The sequence below is a fragment of the Sycon ciliatum genome, chromosome 1 (genome assembly GCF_964019385.1).
Source record: "Sycon ciliatum chromosome 1, ocSycCili1.1, whole genome shotgun sequence".
Classification (NCBI taxonomy): Eukaryota; Metazoa; Porifera; class Calcarea; order Leucosolenida; family Sycettidae; genus Sycon; species Sycon ciliatum.
This window is the reverse complement of record NC_088643.1, coordinates 60,322,958-60,344,409: the sequence shown is the minus strand read 5'-3', so window position 1 is coordinate 60,344,409 and position 21,452 is coordinate 60,322,958. Positions and strand designations below refer to the sequence as shown.

General features: G+C 47.9%; 2 protein-coding genes across 2 annotated transcripts in view; both read left to right on the top strand.

Annotated features, from left to right (window-relative positions):
* The first annotated feature begins 1,092 nt into the window (after positions 1–1,092).
* On the top strand, positions 1,093–9,344 carry LOC135804687 (collagen alpha-1(XI) chain-like). Its single transcript, XM_065318611.1, has 6 exons — positions 1,093–2,210; positions 4,912–4,971; positions 5,795–5,942; positions 7,276–7,466; positions 7,592–7,816; positions 8,545–9,344. The coding sequence occupies exons 1-6, from the start codon at positions 1,965–1,967 to the stop codon at positions 8,692–8,694; spliced, it is 1,020 nt and encodes a 339-aa protein (XP_065174683.1). The 5' UTR covers positions 1,093–1,964; the 3' UTR covers positions 8,695–9,344.
* A 3,316-nt stretch (positions 9,345–12,660) lies between these two features.
* The window catches only part of LOC135804686 (delta-1-pyrroline-5-carboxylate dehydrogenase, mitochondrial-like), a 16,983-nt gene continuing 8,191 nt past the window's right edge, over positions 12,661–21,452 (top strand). The window contains exons 1-13 of the mRNA XM_065318610.1: positions 12,661–12,826; positions 12,975–13,068; positions 14,815–14,910; positions 15,062–15,109; positions 15,339–15,412; positions 16,797–16,878; positions 17,952–18,032; positions 18,266–18,337; positions 18,569–18,643; positions 18,918–19,008; positions 19,330–19,426; positions 20,061–20,111; positions 21,434–21,452. The exon at positions 21,434–21,452 is cut by the window's right edge and continues 4 nt beyond it. Of these exons, the coding sequence (XP_065174682.1) occupies positions 12,762–12,826; positions 12,975–13,068; positions 14,815–14,910; positions 15,062–15,109; positions 15,339–15,412; positions 16,797–16,878; positions 17,952–18,032; positions 18,266–18,337; positions 18,569–18,643; positions 18,918–19,008; positions 19,330–19,426; positions 20,061–20,111; positions 21,434–21,452 (945 nt within the window). The 5' untranslated portion in view covers positions 12,661–12,761. The remainder of the gene's footprint in view (positions 12,827–12,974; positions 13,069–14,814; positions 14,911–15,061; positions 15,110–15,338; positions 15,413–16,796; positions 16,879–17,951; positions 18,033–18,265; positions 18,338–18,568; positions 18,644–18,917; positions 19,009–19,329; positions 19,427–20,060; positions 20,112–21,433) is intronic.

Sequence of the window (21,452 nt, the reverse complement as noted above, 5' to 3'; positions counted from 1 at the left end):
TATGTTACCAATATAAGGACACCTCGTCACCACTCTTCAACCTAAAGCAAAAAGTCATAGTCATTCCTTACATGTATGGCTGTCACGGTTATCAGGCGGCTTGGTACCAGCACTGAGGTACAGGAAACGTTCACACTCGCCTGACTGTAGCCTGTACTGTAGTGTAGTGCTGGATGTCAAGATCTGACGGAACACTTCCATGATGTGTTGTCACCTGCACTGCTGCAGCTTGACAGGTAACATCTGGACGATCAGGTCACAGTGTGCCATTGAAAAGGCATTGTATCCAGTGACGTCTGATCGGTGTGGAGGCTTGTATTCGAGATGATCTGGAATGGCCCGGTACCATTGCGGTAATCATGCTACACGACATTGTGTAATGGGACCTTCTCGCTTCAACACCACGTGGCCGCACAGGTACGCAGTGCTGAGTGAAGCAGCCATCATGGAGTGCGGCAGTCGAAGCATTATGTCGCCGAGATCAAGTGAATAAACTTGAAGAGTTGGCGTTCACGCTGCCAAAAGAGCACACCAAATATCCTTCGTTTCCATCTGCGTGGAATTTACAACCCACGAACAACATAATAATCAAGCTTGAATTGTACCCGCACGTGGGGCGGTGCGAGCTTTCACATCTACATAATCATTACGACATTGTAGGACGTTCGATGGTCATCACTGGTGGAATCTACATGGCGATAGGAACATCGTTGCGAGCACCGTCGTCAAGTTCTTGCTTTACTCGATCCACTCCACACACTGTGACACAGTGATGACCTGGTGACGCCGTGTGCGCGCCAAGTGCAAGAATCACTTCAGATGCCGCAGTATCAGTTTCACAGCTCTGAGCTGCTGGTCGGCGAGATAAACATTCGAGTAAGCGATGAAGTAGCACTGGCAGCGGAGGAATTGTGTTTTGCGTTTGGCCAGGCACGTGTGCGCCATTGGCTTTTCTGTGCGGTGTACAGTGCGATAGTTTATAGGGGTGACGGCAGGGAGCGGAGTCGTCAGCATGGTAGGGTCGTTTCTGCGGGCGAAGCTTGAATTGTTCCGCATGATGTCCGCATGATTGCTTTGGCCTTGCGCTGATGTTCTGCAAATATAGCGACCATCGGGTCCTCGGCTGCTGCTACGCGATATTCGCCAGGATTGGCACGAAGGCGTATGCACCACCCGCTTACCGTGACACATGCCATGGCCCAGTCCGTCCGTCAGTGGAATTCGAGCTTGGAAGAAAGGAGGTGGATGCCAAGATGGGAAAGGCCCGAAGGTCAAAGCTTCCACCGCACGGCCCGTAGACTCTTCGTTGCGAACACGCGTAGATCTACACTCGCTGTTCCGTTCACCTGCAGCATGCACCCCGTGGCCTTGGTGCCTGGTGGTATCGGGGCGAGTAACCAGCGTCACCCCGAATGTTGCCAACCTCAGCTCAGGGGAGCTCAGTGAAGCTCGAGATGCTGCGAGTCGATCTACCCGTGAAACTAACACGCCAGACTTGGGTAACGTGTTGGCTGACAATGGAGAAATCCTACACGCGCCACGGGCTTAGCGGGCAGCGGCACCACGGCAGTACACGGCCTCAGAGTTCCTTCTTGCAAGATCTGCGAGAAACGGCGAAAGCGGGCGGCCTACCTCACGTTTAAAACTGAGTTTGCTGGTAGTGGTCGGCAGAAGAATCGGATCAGACCCAGAGCCAGGATCTCAGGAGGTGCGCTGAGAACGCGGAGCCATGCAGCAGTCAGCACTTGTGCCGAACCGGTAACGAGATACTGAAGACCTCATGTCCTTTACGAGTGCCACCTAGTGCCGTCGTCGGTCAGAAGTCCGTAACGAGCGGTTGATGGGTTGGAAGTGGGGTCACGAAACTGAGTTTGCACCTTTTTGACGCCCTCCTGTTGGTGTTGGGTTCCACGCGGTTCGATCAGAATTATCTAGTTCTACCGACTGTTATCGTCACGTCGAGTATGGCAACAACACAACACAGACAGTTCACCTGTCAATACTCGTCGATCTCAGCAGCTTGCTGCAGTTCCGCAGCTAACGCGCCAGTTTCGAAGTGGCGATGGTCTTTCGTCTTTCTAACCGCTGTTCTTCTGTCCGTCACTGTGACGCCAGCAAAGTGTTCTGCGCACGAGCAACGACAACGTCGCGCCGCCTCAACCTCAAGCAGCACGAGGGAAAGGCAGACCAAGAGCGACAGCAACTTCAAGGTAAGGGCTTGTGTCAGGCTCGGTGTACAAAGTATGTAGCGAAGTATGATCTGATCGAATAGAAGAATAGAAGGTGGCTGTGGGGATGTAGGACAGTGATACACGAACAGTGGTGTAAAAGTATTGACTGAAAGCATAGGCTATCCGTCACAGCTTCTCCATACATACCACTGGTACACGGTGTTGGTTGACAGCAACGAAACAAGGTTTAGATAATACCAATACCGGTATTGTACAGGTACAGGGTTACACTAGCACTTTTGTCCAAGGAGACTGAGAGATAGAGAGACAGAGTGGCAATGAGATTCTAGTACATGTACCACACTGATAAGCATCATGATTCAGGGGGCAAGGTTCAGCTTTACTCAGTGTAGCTATCCCCTATCCCTCAGCTTTACTCAGTGTAGCTATCCCCTATCCCTCAGCTTTACTCAGTGTAGCTATCCCCTCAGCTCCACACTGTGTAGCTATCCCCTATCCCTCCTCTTAGTCTTACATTTTACAACGGATGTGCTGTACTTAGTACTACTTACGTGTTCAGCAAAGCCTGTGGATGCAAATTGTTCACAGGTTACTGTGTGTACCATTACCAACAGACATCATATCCACCAGTGAGACTTGGAGCCAGCCTTATTAGTATGCTAGGCTATGTCCAAACACCCAGTACACATCACAGAAGTACCTTTCATACAGAACGTCATATCACAAAAATGTACTACAATGGTGTGCACTATACCGGCGGAGCATGTACCACTGCATACCACAACTGTGTAGTACACTTACTGCTACACCCCATACTGGTACAGTCCCTGAGGAACACTGCTCGGTTCAGGGCAGTGTGTGCTCTGCATTGCGCTATGAGGTCATCATCATCATACTCCATGGGATCCAGTAGCAGTAGGCACACGGTGTGGTGGGTTTGTGGAAGGAAGTGAAATGGCCTGGTTGCCCTGGGAGCCACCGGGCTCTCTCTCTCTGTCTCTCTCTTACTCTCTCTCTCTCTCACTCTCTCTCTCTCTCTCTCACTCTCTCTCTCTCTCTCTCTCTCTCTCTCTCTCTCTCTCTCTCTCTCTCTCTCAAGGTGTTAAAGGGGAAGTTAAGCCTAAAATCAAATTTTCACCAGTTGTAGTCTTCGGGGTGCTGAGTCGAATGGCCGTGGTCCGAGGAAGCTGAGACGCTCCCTTCCTACTTTAATCCCAATCGAACTCGCGCACTTCCACCGAAACTGGGTGACTGCGCCCTACTAGATGGGGATTTGTATGCAAAATGTCACTAAAAGCGCCATTTCGTTCTTATAAAAGCACGGGTGACCGCGATTGGCCAATATGTTGTAGTCTTTTGGACGCTCAGTCGACTGGTTTTGGTCCGAGAAAGCTGCGATGCAGCGTTCCTCCTCTATTCCAAATCGAACATGGTTGAACAAGCGGTCACGTGCTCCTGCGTGCCCAAGTCACCTGGTCACCGCGCCAGCAGGCGACAACTTTCACACCAAGGTTCAACTCGAGTGACAGGACTGCACCCAAAAAAGGTCAAACAGGCTGTAAGTTGTACCCTGCAGGCACGGTGACCAGGTGACTGGTGTACGCAGGAGCACGTGACCGCTTGTTCAAGCATGTTCGATTGGGAATAAGGGCCGAACGCTGCATCGCAGCCTTTTCGGACCAAAAGCAGTCGACTCAGCGTCCAAAAGACTACAACATATGGGCCAATTGCGGTCATCCGTACTTTTATAAGAACGTAATGACATATTGCATACAAATCCCCATCTAGTAGGGCGCAGTCACCCATTTTCGGTGGAAGTGCGCGAGTTCGATTGGGATTAAAGTAGGAAGGGAGCGTCTCAGCTTCCTCGGACCAAGACCATTCGACTCAGCACCCCGAAGACTACAACTGATGACATTTTGATTTTTGCCTTAACTTAACTTCCCCTTTAAGTGTAGATATTGCATGACCCAGTGGCTGTTGAACCAAGTTGTGGGCAGGTGTGAACTGCTACACGAAATTGATAGGGGCAGGTCCTGTCACTGAGGCGAAGCTTTGCCAACGGCAGCAATGCAGCCCTTGAAGTTAGCAATTGCAGCCAGTAGCATTGCATGTGTAATACTTTTTAAGTAAATGATTAGAAATTCATTACCCTCTGTCGGAGCTATATTGCTGCCTTTTGGACCGACGCTGAGCTATTCCAGGAAGAGCCAGAAAGGTCTGAATAGGAGACCGTGCATGATGCAATCACAGTTGTAGCAGCATCTCCTTAGCCCTGGAGGCTACAGTAATACCGTCAGAACTGTTGACCTGCAAATGCAATTAGAAACTCGAAAAGGAATTGCCTGTCCTCCCAGTGCTGGATATGAATGTACTTCTGGTGCCCTTCTGAAGCCGAGTCTAGTTTATACGTTCAGCTGTGTCTGTTGAGGCTAAAACTTGAAGTTGCAAGTCACGTACATGTATGTCCTAGCTGTTGCTTTGTTCCCTTTGGCGGCCGGGCAGCTGTGGGCTGCTCTGCAACTGTGGTGCTCAAATCGTGTTATGTGTACAACTCGTGAGCTCAGCATGCGACTATGTGATGATCAGTGCATATCTCTAGTGACTGGTGCTTGTCAGTTGTCACAGTAGTTCATTCTACATGATCTACATGATTGGGTCTCAGCCTGACAACACTAACTGTGCTGCACTGCCCATTTGTGATGTTACCCACCTCTAGCATTTCGCCGCCAAGATCGTTCGCAAGCCATACAACTTCACCGAGGACGTTGTCGTGAAGGTAGGGAGCCATGTTCACAGGGCACGCAAACCAGAAGAGTCCTGTCGTGAAATAAGTTATTTGTTGAATGCCGGAAATGGCAGCTGGTGAACAAAACGGGTGCAAGTGTCATAATGGCATGCATCTGGTGTTGTGTGTTGGGGTAGAGCCCACCTTGCAAATCATGTAGTTGGGCCTTTTTGTCTAGCGAAGAATCCAAAACAAGAAGCATTCGATGCGTGGAGGAGGGCCTCCAGAATATACTGCACCATGCTTAGCCATCACAGTACCGCCTTCAAGTTCTATTTCTAACCTACCAGACATGATTTTAAAAGGCTGTGTCATGTTCTAGGTTTTGTCGGGTCCTATCCCATCTCCGCTCCTTCGGCAGCTGGTTTGACTAATCAGATAGGCCTACGGGCAGCCAGCACACAATCATGGTAGTGCAGGTCACATTATGCACTCCTCAGTTCCTTCCAGTTTGTGGCCAGCAAAAATGCCAGCATTCACTCAAGTCACTCAGTCGAAAACACCATCCGACGAGCAGGCGCTCAGCTACACCAGCAAATGATGATAGAAAAAAATTGAAAAAAGTTGCCAATATTTTGCCCATTGTCTTGAGCATCAACCACAACAATTGCTGAAACTTTAAAAAAAGAATGTCATTGATGGTCAATGCTCCCAAAGTTCACCTAGTGCCAGCAATGCCAATATAGCTCGTGTGGTGTGTGTGTGCGCGCATGCGCGCGCGTGTGTTGAGGTTCCTATTTATATATTGAAACCTGAAGTAGGCCTGCTAAACTGACTTACTTGTCTGTTCACCCGTGTCTGTCTGTCTGTGCAGGGGATATCTGTGCATGACGACATCTACAACGAAGTAGTGTTTCTACGGCACATTCTGAACTTTGTCGTACTGCCGGGAGATGGCAGCGACACGCGGCCAGCAAGGACATGCCGTGATCTGATGATCGCACACCCGGGATTCCTGGATGGTAATGAGCTCCCCCTTTGTTCTGTATTTGTTGTATTTGTATTTATGGATTCTCCACAGGCCTTACTGCGGCCTAAATCGAGAGAGTCTCCATGTTGCTGTGGCGCAGCCAGTGGAATCCGTCCCCTGTGAATAACAGCAGCATTGGGCTCAAGCATGTACATGCATATCCCTTCTGCCACTGTGCCCGGGTCATCATCGCGGCCCGACGCAGGCACTAATTTCAGAGACAGTGATGACTTTACGGTAGTTCCAAGTACAACAGTTCAACTAGATGATCTACAGAACTGTTTATGCAAGCCCCTACTTGCCATTCACTGGCACGAGCTGGAGCTGTATAAATGTCCTGGGATGATGGTCAGGCTCTGCTTTGTCATCATGCTGACCTGGGACTTACTTGTCTTTGCATAAAACACAGAGCACGATGGGCATATGGCATAAAATTACAAGCAACAGATAATTATTACACAGACCTGTTGCATCAGCGACAGTAGAAATTGGCTACAGAATGCATGCATGAGCAAGCGTAGCGGTTTTGGGAATAATGTCAGTCACAGGGCGAAATCTCGGTTTGCAAGAAAGAAAATTCAGGCCAGAATGGCTTATACCAAGAGTACATAACCCCCAAGAGTGTGCAACGCCGATCCAGCTCTGCATAGGGTCTTGGTCGAGCGGAATCGGATCTTCTGATGTCATGCGTACACTCCACACCAGCGCAAGGACGGTCTCGAGGCAGGGCACCATTGTTTTTGATCCAAGAGTACCCGCGACTCACCGGGTTCCCCTCAGATGTGTACGGTATTATGACGCAAAGATCCGATTCCGCTCGACCAAGACCCTATGCAGAGCTGGATCAGGCGTTGCACACTCTGGGGGGTTATGTACTCTTGCTTATACTGGACAAATGTCCGCTAGCACAAAATTCGGGTAAGCAGGAAGTTATTCTCTGGTCGCCAAACCGTGATTTGTGTTAAGTGGATTCCACTGTGTATGTACTGCTGATTACTTCTGTTACGTTCTATTACGTACTGCTGTAAGACCAGATATTTAACGTCAATTAAAGCTAACGATCTCTGGATTTTTGTTGGCAAACGAGGTGAAATGTTAACGAATTCCGTCTGTCGAAACTGGTGAATGACTGTACACACGTACATTGTTTTGCACATAACGGCTTCAAATTTTTTTAATAGTCGTTAGAGTTAAGTGTTCATTAAAATTAGTTGTCTTACACTGCTGTGACTCAAGAATTACACGACAGGTATGTGAGCGAGGAGATTGGAGAGATAACTTGCCCGGGGTGAGTTTCACATCAACTTCGCTGTTTCTTCCTGCAGGGTTTTACTACGTTGATCCAAACGGAGGCTCAACGGCCGACAAGATACAGGTTTACTGCAACTTCACAGGTGGAGGTTGGACAGTTCTGGAGCCATCCGTGCGCCGCTCGCGCATGGCAGCATTGTCTCAGCGAGGTGTCAAGGGCTATGACAATTACACCTGGTACTCCACCATGGATAGGCATTTCAAAGTAAGTGCTTCTTGACGAGCCCAGTCGCTACCACTATTTCGAATTAAAATTTTAAATGAAAATGCTGAGCAGAAGGCTAGCTACATGGAATTCTTCAACTACGGTGTTGTTGTTCTTTGTGCTAGGTTGACTACCCATCGGAGAGCCAGTTGAGACTACTCCGGGCACAGAGCACACTGAGCCGGCAGCTGCTGACGTTCCGCTGCGCACGGCGGTCCGTGTTCCCGCGCACCCAGGTGTCGTCGGGCCAGGCACCCGAAGCGGTGCACCTGCGTGGCAATGACCACTCCATCATTAGCACCTCGGGCGATCGGCACGTGGAAGTGGATGCTCGCCGGAATGACTGCGATGTAGGTGATGTTTTATCTACAATCAGCCTTGCTGCATTTGGCAATCATTTCCCTGATCAGAACATTTTGCTCATAGCAAGGCTGCACTTGAACAGTGTCCTTTTTTGACATTCATGTTTAGTTTCCGGCAATTTCAACTGAGATAGTGTCAACAGAATACAGCACGTATCGCCTATAAGGTTGGCGGCTATAGTGATCAACTTCTCAAATTCATTTTCATTTGCCATAACTAAGTATACACAGTTACCGCGTATAGTAATAATCGTCTATAGTAATATGTCGCCTATAGTGATCAAATTCAATTTTCAAATTTGCCCTGTGTTATTTCGTCAGTTCTACTTGTAGTATTAGTTGTCCAAAATGCCTCCATTGTGAGGATATGCTGACATTGTGTGTCAGGAGCCTTGGTTGCACAGGCATGATAGGGTGCATTTATCACAGTAGGAGTACACAGGACGTACGCTGCAACCAACTATGCAGTGTGTATGTGTACGGCACGCTGAGTCTTTTGATACCCCACTCGCATACAGTACATGCAGTATCGGTCATAGTAATAATTATATCGCTTATAATGATAAAGTGCTCAAAATCAAAGACCAACGCTATAGGCGATACTGACTGTAACACTATTCGAATACCTGTATGTCCTAGAGTAGAAAATAATCGTCGTTGCAAATCCGTCCGCTAAACTGTGTTACCATTTCTTGTATTCCTTTCCCTGTGTTCAGGAACGAGTTGCTAAGGGTCGCACCGTACTGCAGCTGTCGGCCTATGGCGCCGCCATGGCACGCTTGCCTGTCCACGACTTTGCGCTGCACGACTTCAAGCCCTACATACACATGGCCGTCATCAACAAGGCAACCCTGATGTTCCTCTAATCCCCCGGCCCGGTCTGGCTTGACTGGGCCAGGAGCAACCGTGGACTGCAGCATAGTGTTGTGCTGCCGCCGTGAATCAATACCCCCCCCCCCCCCCCGCCCCGTGGCTGGACCGACTTGGATCACACGCACGGGTGAACATTGGCTTTCTAGGCACCAATATCAGCAAGGGTGGAATCCTACACTGAACTGTACAAATGGTCTTGAAGATTATGCTTTCGATGTGCACATACTTGTAGGAGACTATTTTGATAATTTTATAATACATGACAATGTAGTAATGTAGAGGGCACTGCTGGAAAAAGTACTTGGCATCAAAATGGCCTACTTTTGGTATTATACCATACACGTTTTCACTCCCTCCCCACTCCGTTATCAACCGAGCCATCTGCCTCACATTTATTTAATACCCACCCGAATGTTGAGACAAGCCAATCAGCTGTATTGTCAAGATTAGGAAATATACTAGCTCCATACTCTATGAACAAGATGTCGCGACATCGACGGTAATTTGTGAAGAAGGTGGCTGTTCCAAACATTGGAGCCATCTTCTCCATAACATTTTTTATTTTTACAATCGGGCCACTGGCAGTGTATACATGGAATTGCAACGAATAGCTGACGTGTCTTATGGACATCTGCAAGCTGTGTCCAACTGGTACTGAAAGCAGTATGTGTGGATGGGTGACGCCATCCGACCGTGTGCTGCCCGTGGGACTGGATTTGACTTCCGGGCAGTCGTGTAACACTAACAGTTGGACTGCTTATCTGCGGGACATGTTGAACTGGAGCTCTACCGTGACATGCATGACGTCCTCATGAATTAAGTTGTGCCCACCGTTGGCAGCCAATGCTAGTAGTATCTAGCCTCAGGGTACATTATTGCACCTAGTCCGTGCAAACTGGTATTCCAAGTTGCCAGCTACCGGGATCCTTGGCCTCGGTCTTGAAGGGATTTCACTCAAAAAGCTAGTACAGTATGATGGCGGCTTCTGAGCAGCCAAACTCCTGTACGTGTCCGTGTTGCTACGGAAATAAGAACGGTTTGTACTTGGCATGAAAAAACATCTCCCATGTCCATTGTGGAAACATAATTATACTGAAGCATGAACTGAGTTACTGTAGAACATAGCCAATGAACCATGGAACCAATGAGCCATGGTGCATGATACAAAACACTTTGACATATTCCACGAAAACTTGAATACCTTCCAACGCTCTTGTAAATTGTAATCATATGAATGACTGCATGTATCACACTCCCGCGTTGTCGAAGGCCATGAAGCCGAGTACGCCCCGCTACGTGACATCATTCGGCAACAGTTCACGCCTGCTGTCCTGGGTAGAGAGGTCCTTGAGCGAGAACATCAGCTACTCGCCCTCCCTGCCAAGTTCGGTGGCCTCGCCATCACCGATCCTACCGAAACAGCACCGGGTGCCCATGCAGTGTCGAAAGATGCTACTCGGACTTTGACGCGCTCCATCTGCTCCGGTCAGCCAGTGGTCATCAATGACCATTCTCGTCATTGCCAACTAGCGACGAGCCAGGCAAGCCGGATAAGGGACGTGCAAGCAGGGGCACTCAGCAAGGATCTTCTTCAAGACCTCCCCAAAACGGAACGGCGCACTCTCTCCCGCATCGTCGACGGACATGCTTCCGGCTGGCTGACCGTCCTACCGCTCCGTCAGGAAGGCTACGACATGTCCGCAACCCAGTTTCGGGATCAGCTGGCAATCCGCTACGGCAGGCAGCCCAACTCTCTTCCATCTCACTGTGACGGATGTGGCGCCCCATTCACCTTGCAGCACGGCCTTGACTGCCATAAGGGCGGCCTTGTCAAGAGAGGCCACAACGACCTCCGTGACAGTGATGCCAAGCTTGCCGACATTGCCTTCGGCGGCGTCACCATCGAGCCGATCCTCATCCCGGAACAGGACAGGAATGGTCGGCCTATGCTCCAAGCGGACTGGCTCGCTCGCGGAGTATGGGAAGGCAACCGGGTGGCGTTTTTCGATATCCGCATCGTAGATGCTGACGCACCCAGTTATGCCAAGGCCAACCTGTCCTGGAATGCCACCGCCAACAAAGCAGCTGCAGCGAAGAAGAGGAAGTACAAGCATGCCGCTGAAGAGCTACGAGGCTCTTTCACTCCTCTGGTGTGTTCCACTGATGCTGTCCTCCACCGCGAGTACAGTGCGTACCAGAAGCGTCTCGCCAGCCGCTTAGCAGCGAAATGGGAGAAGCCCTTCTCTGCCATGATGGCTTGGGTACGCGTGCGCACTCAGTTCGCCATTTTCAGCGCCGTGGACATGCGTCTGCGAGGCTCCCGTCGGCGTCTTATGGGACTCTCCGTACATGACGGTGCCGGCGTTGGAATCGGCCACTGAGTCATGTTCTCGTTCTGTTTTTCTAACTTATTATACCTTTTCACTGATGGTCCTTTATCACTGTCTTTTTCTCACTGAAGCTTATTCATTGTTGTTTTTTTGTTTGTTTTTTTTACCAGGCGTGGGCCATCCCCTGATTTCATAGGTGCCAAACATTTTTACGTTTTTCAAAAAATAAATCAATAAAAGATATAAGAGTTATGTATCACACTAATTCATCTCTAATATGTACATGTTCCCGTCCACGATTGAGTATTGGGGGAGTGGCCGTTTTCAATTTCGGTTGTTATTGTTATCATGTCACATTGTGGGCCTGTGCTTCTCTGGCCCTTCTTAGAAAATCTGGATCCGTCACCCAGCTTTTGCCTTGGCAGTCTTGCTTCCTTCCCGGGAATGCATAGTGATTCCATACTTGCCAACCCTACCGGAATTTCCGGGAAAATCCCAGAAAACTCGCTTTCGTCCCGGTATACCGGAAAAGTTATAACATTTACCGGATTTTCGAAAATGTCCGTCAGCACCTTTTTTTGTTGATTTTCAATGTTTGGGACGCTCGCTCGCAGTGCTGGGCCCACAACGAAGGTCTACAGCGAGCTAGAACTTTTGAGTTAGCGCATGACAAAGTACGTTTTTGTCGTACATGCTGTACTATTTGCGAATGTTTTGTGGTCATGGTGACGTCACTATGATGTCATATACAATATTTTGCACAATTATGATGTAAAAATTGCAGATCAAGGAAATATGGGCAAAATCAAGGAAAAACGTCATCAGTGTCAAGGAAACTGTTTGCCAGGGCTAGGGGTTGGCAAGTATGTGATTCCATTCATGAATTCACCAAATGATCACATTTTTGTTTAGTCGATGTGGCTAGCTAGATATCCCGGGCATGGATATGGCAGGATAGTCACGATTCAACGACTACGTGACTGGCATGATTCACTGACTAGTCAATGCTAAATTTCAGGGTCGAGCAAACCTCAAACCACCAGCCTGTCAGTACTGGCGTCGAGATAGGGTTGCTGACCGGGTGTACGTACCATTCGGTCCATTGGCATTGTGCTTGCCTTGTGACAGCTTCACTTGTTGAAGTTGTTGTTGGCCATCACAGTACGAGTACAGTCTACAGACTGATGAGCTGACGAACACTGGACAATGCAGCTTTCAAAAAAATGATGAGCTGATCTACTATTCCAGCTCAGCAAAACAAAGTTCGAGGAAATAGCGATCTGTGCTAAGTCACCGAGAAAAAACAATGAGATTGCAGATCCATGAGAGATATCCAGAGCAGTAGCCACTACTGCTACATGTACCAGGTCTACTGTTGAACCACTTGAAAATCAAAAAGAAAAAAGTGAAACGGCGTGACCCCTGTCGACTGTGTCTGTGACGTAGATCTACGTGTGGTACATGTACTCGTAGATCTTGATTCTTGGCTTGGTGATCCTGACTCGATAGTTTGACCAGGCAGGCGCAGGCCCAGTACAGCAGCAGGGTCTATGCAGGGCTGGGAAGGGGGTGCCCCAGAATCATGAGAGCAGAAGGGTCTCGCGCTCGCATGCACACACAAACCACACACATGCAACAGGCATGCAGTAGTAGCCGAAGTTTTCTTTGAGTTCGACTCATTCTGAATCTCGGTGCAATCGTTTCAAGTTTGCTCCTCATTGCTAGTTACAATGTCAGTCCTCCGTCGTTCCTTACACTTACCACGCAAACTCAGCGGGGCTCTATGTGTGAGCAGGTTGGTTACTCCATGCCGCTTTGCTAAATTCCCCCACATGTTGTGCTGCGCAACAACCCATTGATTCTCAAGCATTTCTTTGCCCTTGATTTCCTATTCGCTCTATACCCCTGTATCGTTTGTGTCCATTTCGGACGTACGTTGCCAGATGCTCCTCAGGATATCCTGATATTCCTCCAGTTCAGAATGAGCCTATCCTGGATTTCCCTCCAAACTCTCCCGAGAGGGAGGCTGTATTCAAGGTACTGCTCCCGACTTTGTCGTGTTATTATTATTTTCTTGAGTGTTCTCGCGTTTTGTTCATTGGCTTTACATGTATTTGTATTCCTGGTCTTGCATCAACGCGAAGGAAGGAGTTAGGTAGGCGCGTGGAGGGACTTTGAAACAAAATTCTTTTCTTCGATACATTCATATCATGCTCTGAAAATAAATGCGCCATATCTACTGCGTACGAGTACACATAGCGTACACCTGACAGATGGCATACACATGGCGGCTTGGGGGTGTGTCGTGGGTATGTCAGTGCAAGGAAGAATGTTGGTTATTTGAGAATTCAGTCCCCGTCTAAACGTTTTGTTCATCTTCTTGTTTTTGCATCAACGCGAAGTTGCGTGCATGGAGTGATCAACACGATTCTTTCAAACGAAACATTTCCCAATGCTGGCTTTCATGCATGCTCAGAAAATATGCACCAAGTCCACCACTTTCCATGCATTTTTGAAGTCTGGATGTTATTATACTTTGGTGGTGATTCGTTTTGAACCTTATTTCTCGAAGCATCTAGAAAAACTTGAAATTCCCTGTACATGTGCTGTTGCAGGTCAGTGCAGTTTGGACTACAGGGTACAATGCAGTATAGGGGAAGTGTACCCTACATGCTCCTGACGTGTTATGCGCTGAGCATATAGAGGCAGGCAGACAGCAGAAAAACAATTTTTTTAACCCTTTACCATCCGACCAAAATTCCCCAGCAGTCCCAAATGCAATATTTTTCACCTTATTCTGAGAATATCCTCGGTTCTAATCAACCAATTTTCACAATCTTGGGCATTCTGTAAAGCTCTCCATGAGCTGCGTACATTGAGCTCAAACAGGACACTACCGAGATCACATATCCAGCGCCAGGGAGCTTCAAATACTTCCCATCGCTGAATATACGAGGAAATTCTCTCCTCGCCAGCCATTTCTCGCTCCTTCATCGTAAACATTCCAATTTTTTTTGATTGAGTTTCTTTTCATGCTGCCCACGCGCTCAAAGCGTGCCAAAGTGACTCAGCATGTCAGGAGATGGGAAATTCCCCGCTCAAGGTCAGTCACTCGGAAAGAAATTCGACTTTCGCCATGGCTGAAATGTCGAGCGTAATATCTTTGGAATGCGACAGCGCAGCTCTTCACTGATTGATGCAATGGAAAGCTGAGTTCTTCGGCTTCTTCCTAGATACTTAGTTTTGTAAATTCCGCCAAAAGACGATCGAGTTACGAATGTTTTAGTGTGTGCATGTCCATCAATCTCTAGAGATCGATTCAAGTACGCACGGATGGTAAAGGGTTAAACCCAAAAAAAACACAAGGCGAGACATAACTGATTTGTTTATGGTCGCCGCAGCTCATTGCTCCAGCATTCACATGGCTTCCCGGGGTACTAATAGTAATATGCAGGTTGCTCACGAACCCCTTGTTCTTTGCTGCTGGTCATGATCACAGTGCGAGCAAGCGCCCATCAAGCTTGCAATGCTTGTAAATGTGTGTGCATACATCCATCCTGTTTTAAAAGTTTGTTTGTCTGGTTGGTGAGAAATGGTGTGAAAGAAGAAGAGGAGGTTCTCCTTGACGGAAGCTTTTCCAAAGTAGAAGGTGGAGCAAAGAGCGAACGTTGAAGAGAACCAGTTGCATGTGATCTTAGTGCTAGTCATGCTTGTAGTTGTATTATTTCGGACATTTATAGTTTTCGTGTGCACGGATTGTCCGTTGTGTGCTCTTGGATGCAGGAGTACCAGAGATTAATGTCAGAGAAGCCGGTGGAAATTCCATGCATTGTCAATGGCGAGGAACGCAAGACCGGTGACATCAAGCACCAGCTGTCGGTGAGGTCTCACTCTCTCACTCGCTCACTCACTCACTCAGTCCCTCTCCTTGTGCTGTAGCACTGACGACTGATGTGCATTTACCGCTGGTGCATGTTGTTTCTCTGTTATTCTCAAGTTTCTGGGTTTTTTCTTCTCTTTCATGCTGTAGCCATATGACCAGGGGATCACCGTTGCCTCTTTCCATTATGCAGACAAGGTGAGTCAGTTCCTGGATATTGTATGCCTCTACAGAATATACCCACAGAGAGCATGTAATGCGTTAGTGTACACATAGCTGCACCTATCCTACCTATTGCGAAATTGGTGTGTGTGTGTGTGTGTGTGTGTGTGTGTGTGTGTGCGTGTGTGTGTGTGTGTGTGTGTGTGTGTGTGTGTGTGTGTGTGTGTGTGTGTGGTGTCTGCTTGTGCTTGTACATCGGCTGCAGCAAACCCTGGAGGATGCCATCAAGAGTTCTCTTGAAGCTCGGCACAAATGGGACCTTGTACCGTTTGAACAAAAGTAGGGTTTATGAACGCTATAATTATCACTTTGGCATGGTGCTTGAAGTTTTCTTGCTGGTGTTCTGTGGATGCTGCATGCATGTTCCATTGTTAGTTCAGCACTTTATAAGCTAGTACCCATGATAGGCCAGCAGGATTGAAGCAACCAACTTGTCCTATTCATGCACACCACAACAGTACTATGGAATTTGTTAACCCAACACTGTCCCTAATCCAGTAGACTGTCAGTCACACACACACACGCACACATACACACACACACACATACACATACACCCACACACACATACACACACCTCAGACCTCAGACCTGCCCATCGCGGAAGCGATGATAGCGAACAGCTATGTTAGACATAGCAACTTGTGCTGGGATTACACCATTCAACAGCTTGCAAGGCTGATGAATTGACCGCCACTATTTTTGCCTGGTATCCACCACACAGCTGATTGAAGTGACTTTTTCTGGCCAGTGAATCCCTATTTTCATTTTTCCATTTTTTTCTACACACACACCACACCACATACTCCGGCATACACAGCCATACACACACACCCACACACACACACACACGCGCGCGCGCGCACACACACAAAGTGCTGGGCGATACCGGCCACTGGGTGTAGATGTTCTGCCCAGAGTAGCTAGTGAGACTAAATGTCATACATGTAGTGAGTGCCAGGGTATATTCTAGGACGAATTTCCAACCGGTTACGGTACAATGAAGAGTCGGGGGGGGGGGGGGGGGTCCGGGGTTCCCCCTCCGGAAATATTTTTCAAAATACAACCCAAATATGGCACTCGACAGCAATTTAACAGATTTCTTGGTGCTGGAGTGTCGCGCGGAGCTGTTGGACTGTAGCAACGCCGTTGCCGTTGCTACAGCTCGATGACGCGGTTCGACCGTACAAACTCGTGACCCTAGTACCAGCCCACGCGGCTTCGCTGGAAGTATCCATCCAGAAAAAAGCGTATGACCATTCACAGCTCCATTCACCCACAGAAAAGTACGGGCGGTTGGAACTGATTTGTAACTTTTCAACCAGTCGCCAACTATTTCAACCGGTCGAAAACCGGTTGGGGCGGTTCTAGAAAATTCCCTGCTGTACATGTGTGTGAACTGTAAATGACAATGCGCCCGTAACCGATACTGATTGTAGTAGACAGTCTCCTTTTAAAATGGTCATTTTTGCTGTACGCCGCTGTGCTTGGCAGTTGACATGTTATGACTATCTTCCTACTCGTGTTTTCTTTGCCATAGTGTCATGACGATGTTTAGCTGTTATGTACAAGTCCAGAAGTGGTCTTCTGAACGTGAGAATAGCATTGATTTTTTCGTCAATTTTTATCCTCCATGGTTGTGTGGTGCTTTTCCTGATTTCAGAGCAGCAATATTCTTGAAAGCAGCTGATCTGATCAGTAGCAGATATCGTGCTCAAGTGCTTGCAAGCACCATGGTTGGACAGGTGAGTCATAGCTGCTGCTGGTAGCGTGCGACACTTTTGTGTGTGTGTGTGTGTGTGTGTGTGTGTGTGTGTGTGTGTGTGTGTGTTCGTGTGTGGGGGGGAGGGGGGGGGGGGGGGTGATAGAGTTATCCGGAACAAGCGGCCCCCCGCTGCAGTTGCTGCTGGCTGGATGCCTTTGGGTGCGCATCTTGTACAGTGTGCTGATGTGGACACATCTCGCTGTGTATGTACAGTCAAATCTGCCGTTAGCGACCTCTGCTGTAGGCGACTATCTACCGTTAGTGACCGATTTTCCGTGCACCGACGGTTTCACACACAAATTGATCTGTCGAGAGCGACCATCTGCTGTGCGCAACCAGCGACCGCGATTTCATGCACGGTGGCTGCATTCAAATCTGCTGGAAGCGACCGCGACCCACGTTCAGTCAGGTGCGAAACTGTACTTGCCAGTGCGCTGTCAACTGCAAGGTGTGAAAATGCGCTGTCTTGCAAGTGCGATCGACTGGCCCTCGCACCCTATTCTATTGAATATCCAATAAAATGATATGAAGTTGGTTGCTCCAACGAGGAGCACACGCTTCTTGCCGAACTTGACACTTGACTGACTCACGACTGCCATCCGGAGCACACGAGGAGCACGTCACACCTTCCGCTCGGCAAACCTGGAAGAAAGCACCACTCGTTGGAGCAACTAACTTCATGACTATTACCGCCAAGTCGCAACTTCTAAGTTAATGATAATTATTAAAAATGACATTATTCTCGTCGATTTGAGTACATGGAAGCATATACATGTATGCATGCCCGGTATGCCGGATTTACCATACATCTGCCGTAAGAGACCATCTGCCGTAAGAGACCGCTTTTTCTTGCACCCAGGGGCGGTCGCTTACGACAGATTTGACTGTACTGGCTGTTCCTGTTCAATGTGCTATTGAGCATGGGCCAGTCTGTTCTTTACGCAACGGCATGTACTGAGTAGCCACCGCTCATCTGTAGCACTGAATGAGATCCGTTATTAAAATTAAATTTTTATTTTGTCGTTTGTTGTTTTCTTTGGTTGCTTGATGTAGGGAAAGAATCTGTTCCAGGCGGAAATTGACTCGACGTGTGAATTGATTGACTTCTATCGCTTTGCTGTTGAGTATGCTAAGGTAAGTTACTTGTGCTTTGGATGCTTGATGCCAGTGTGTCATTGAATGGTTGTATTGGTAGCTGTTAGCGCTATTGTTCACCTGATGATGCTAACCGGTAAGAAGTTGTTAAGTGTTCCTGTGTGACTGCATTGCTCCTGCCAGCTAGGATCTTGTGTTCTCTGCTATGATGAGTCGTCTGAGCTGGGCGTTTTTTAATGTGTGGGTGATTTCTGCAATGTATTGTCGTTTAGGAGCTGCACACAACCCAGCCAAAGCACCACGCTCCTGGCAACTGGAATAGACTGGTTTACCGTGGTTTGGAGGTGAGTCGACCCCTATATCGGTTTGCGTGTGGGTCTCACAAGGCTCTTGTTAGAGCTCAGTATCAATTGTTTCTTTTCGCTTCCTTCTGGTATCATAGGTTCCAGCTTGTACTTTGGAGTGTCTCATTGTTGTTCGGTGTGTACCAGTGCACCTTTTCACCGGCGTGCATGTGATTAGCTGTCCACACATGTCATATGTCTGTGTGTTGGCGTCTGTCCATGCATGCACAGGGATTTGTTGCGGCAATTTGCCCGTTCAACTTCACAGCCATTGGCGGCAACCTGGCAGGAACACCCGCACTGATGGTAAGTCATGTTCAAGTCATTGCGAGCTGTGCAACAGGTGCAACCTCGGCATATGCCTCTATGCCTAGCAGAGTTTACTATCGTTGCCTTCTGCCATGGGTGTCTAAAGAGGTGTGCGTGCATGCATGTGTGTGTGTGTGTGTGTGTGTGTGTGTGTGTGTGTGTGTGTGTGTGTGTGTGTGTGTGTGTATGTGTGTGTGTGTGTGTGTGTGTGTGTGTGTGTGTGTGTGCGTGTGTGCATGTATGACATGTTGATGCGTGGCTATGTATGTAGGGCAACACGGTACTGTGGAAACCATCTGACAACGCCGTCCTCTCCAATTACATTGTTTTCAACATTCTCCGTGAAGCTGGCCTTCCTGATGGTGAGCGATCTGTCCATGTTTTCAAGGACTTGTGCATGCTGTCAGCTCTTGGTGTTGTGGTGGTGGTGCATATTCAGATACATGTACTTCGAAAAACAAGTGGATGCTGGCAAGTGTGATCAACGTTGTGCCATCACATGGGCCCCTGTTAAGGTGGTGGGGTGTCAGGCTTTGTATGGCTGTAGTTTGTTGTTACTTGAAGTATGATTTTCACAGTCTGATAAAGATTGCCTAAGTTCTCTTTGCTGGCTTCTGCATTTGAATTTTGAAAGTATACTGTTGCGATTGAAAGGGTCTAATGTGGCTTCTGTGTGCTTGCAGGTGTGATCAACTTTGTGCCAGCCGATGGACCTCTGTTTGGAGACACAGTCACCGACTCACCTGACCTGGCTGCGATCAACTTCACTGGCAGCTCTAAGTGAGTCCGCCATCCTCTTTCTCTCCGTGTTGTGATGGGAGCTCTCTGTTTCTCTCTTTGTTGTGATGCGAGCATCTGCACACATTGAAGCAAGCCTGGGTGAACACCTTCTGAATGTGTTCGCTCTGCCATGACTGCAGGAATTGTCTCGGGGTGATACCAATTTGTGCTGTGTGTTTGGCGAGGCTATCTTTAGCTAAGACTGTTGGAGATAATTTATGTGCACAGCGTAGCATAACCTGCACACTGGGCTTGTAGTAGCCTGCACCGTGGGCCAGTAAGAGCTGCTACTACCAACTTCAAAATAAACGAAATCCACAATTTTGTGATTTTGGCAGAATCGTAGGGTTTGGGGAGATTTTCTTGCCCTACACTGGGAGAGCTTGCACCATCCAGCTGTGTGTATGTCACACGTTATAATTCCTTACCGAAATCTGGTCCCAGGCCCACACATCCAGATACTAGCATGCATTATGGTAACCAATTTGCTCTGCTAGTCACGCAAACTCGTTTGGTATAGCACAAGTTCACTCGGCTTCATTTTGGTTCAATAGCCATTGTCAGCGTTAATGTGTACATTTCGTTCTTGTTCCAGCCCCGATAGCACTTTTTCTTTGCGTTTATTTTGCTACAGAACATTCAAGCACCTCTGGAGGCAAGTCGGCGAGAAGATTGACAACTACAAGTAAGTTTGCTGTGCAAGTCTGAATCAATCCAAGGCAACCTATAGTGCGTTTCAAAAGTCCAGACCTCTGGTTTCAAAAAACCGTTAGGCCAGCATCTATACCACATAAAATCTGTGATCACTTTGTGCATAAAATTTTCGAAATTGGGCGTCTGTTATCCAATCGCTTAGAAATTTACATGAGAAAAATTGCGTGAGCTGCCTGAGCAATATTCCGAAGAAATTTCTCAAAAAGCTCAAACCAAATTTGAATTATTCGAAAAAGTCTAGAGGTCTATACTTTTGAAACGCACTATAATTGTAAGAACTCTGGAGCCGAATCATTTCTTTTGCAGAGTACTATCCAGGCGCGTACACAGGGGGGGTTTCCCGTTGCCCGGAAACCCCCCCAAATGTCCCAAACGAGCAACGTTTGTGGGCATTTTTTGGTAGGGCGCATGATCGATCTGGCAAGAATGCAAAACTTCAACAGATCGTAACTCAGTCAAATCTCGCTCTAATCCAACAATCCAAATATCCAGGTCGAATAGAAAACTCTCAGCTGTCGGTTGAAACAATTTGCGACTTGCTGCGAGCAATGTGTCTAGAGATAAATCATTCGTAAGTTGAGCCGCGATCTCGCAATTTCAAAAGCGCGCAGTGCGACTTGAGTACCGAGAATTTGAGACTTTTCGTCACGCTGACATGCTGAGAATTTGCAGGGGCTTCACTTGTGATATTTTCAAGAGTACACAACAAAAAATCGAAACTCTGCGATCAAGAAAAACGAAATCGCTGGAGCAGGACGCGTTTGGGCCTTTGGGGCATTTTTTCGCACAGTCGCTGCACTCTACCGCTATAGCCTATATAGGCTATAGCGCTGGATATGTACATGCCTGTACATGTATACAGTACTGTGTCCTGGCTATCATGGTCGACCTCTTTCTCTCCTGGGTACCTTTCCACTTCCAGGAAGCCCAAGATATTTAAGATTGAGTGAGCAGAACTGAAGTTATGATCCAAAGAACGCGAAAAATGCATGATTTTGAAAAATTCCTAGGGCTCTTTAGAAAGGGTTAAAACGAGTCATTGTTTGGAATTCGGTTGGAAACCCCCCTAGAGGTGACCCTGCGTACGCGCATAGTCTGCTTTATTTAACTTTTTTTTCCTTTTTTTCTTGTGTGCATGGTCGTGTGAAGTAAGGGGCCTGCTTGACTTGCCACATAAACCTGATTCCATTCATATACGGATGTGTTCGTCTCTTCATTTATAACACACTGGTGGAGATGACGTAGACTAATTGTTTGTGTGTATATGTGTGGGGCTTTTCGTAACTGCTCTAGGACATTCCCACGTCTGGTC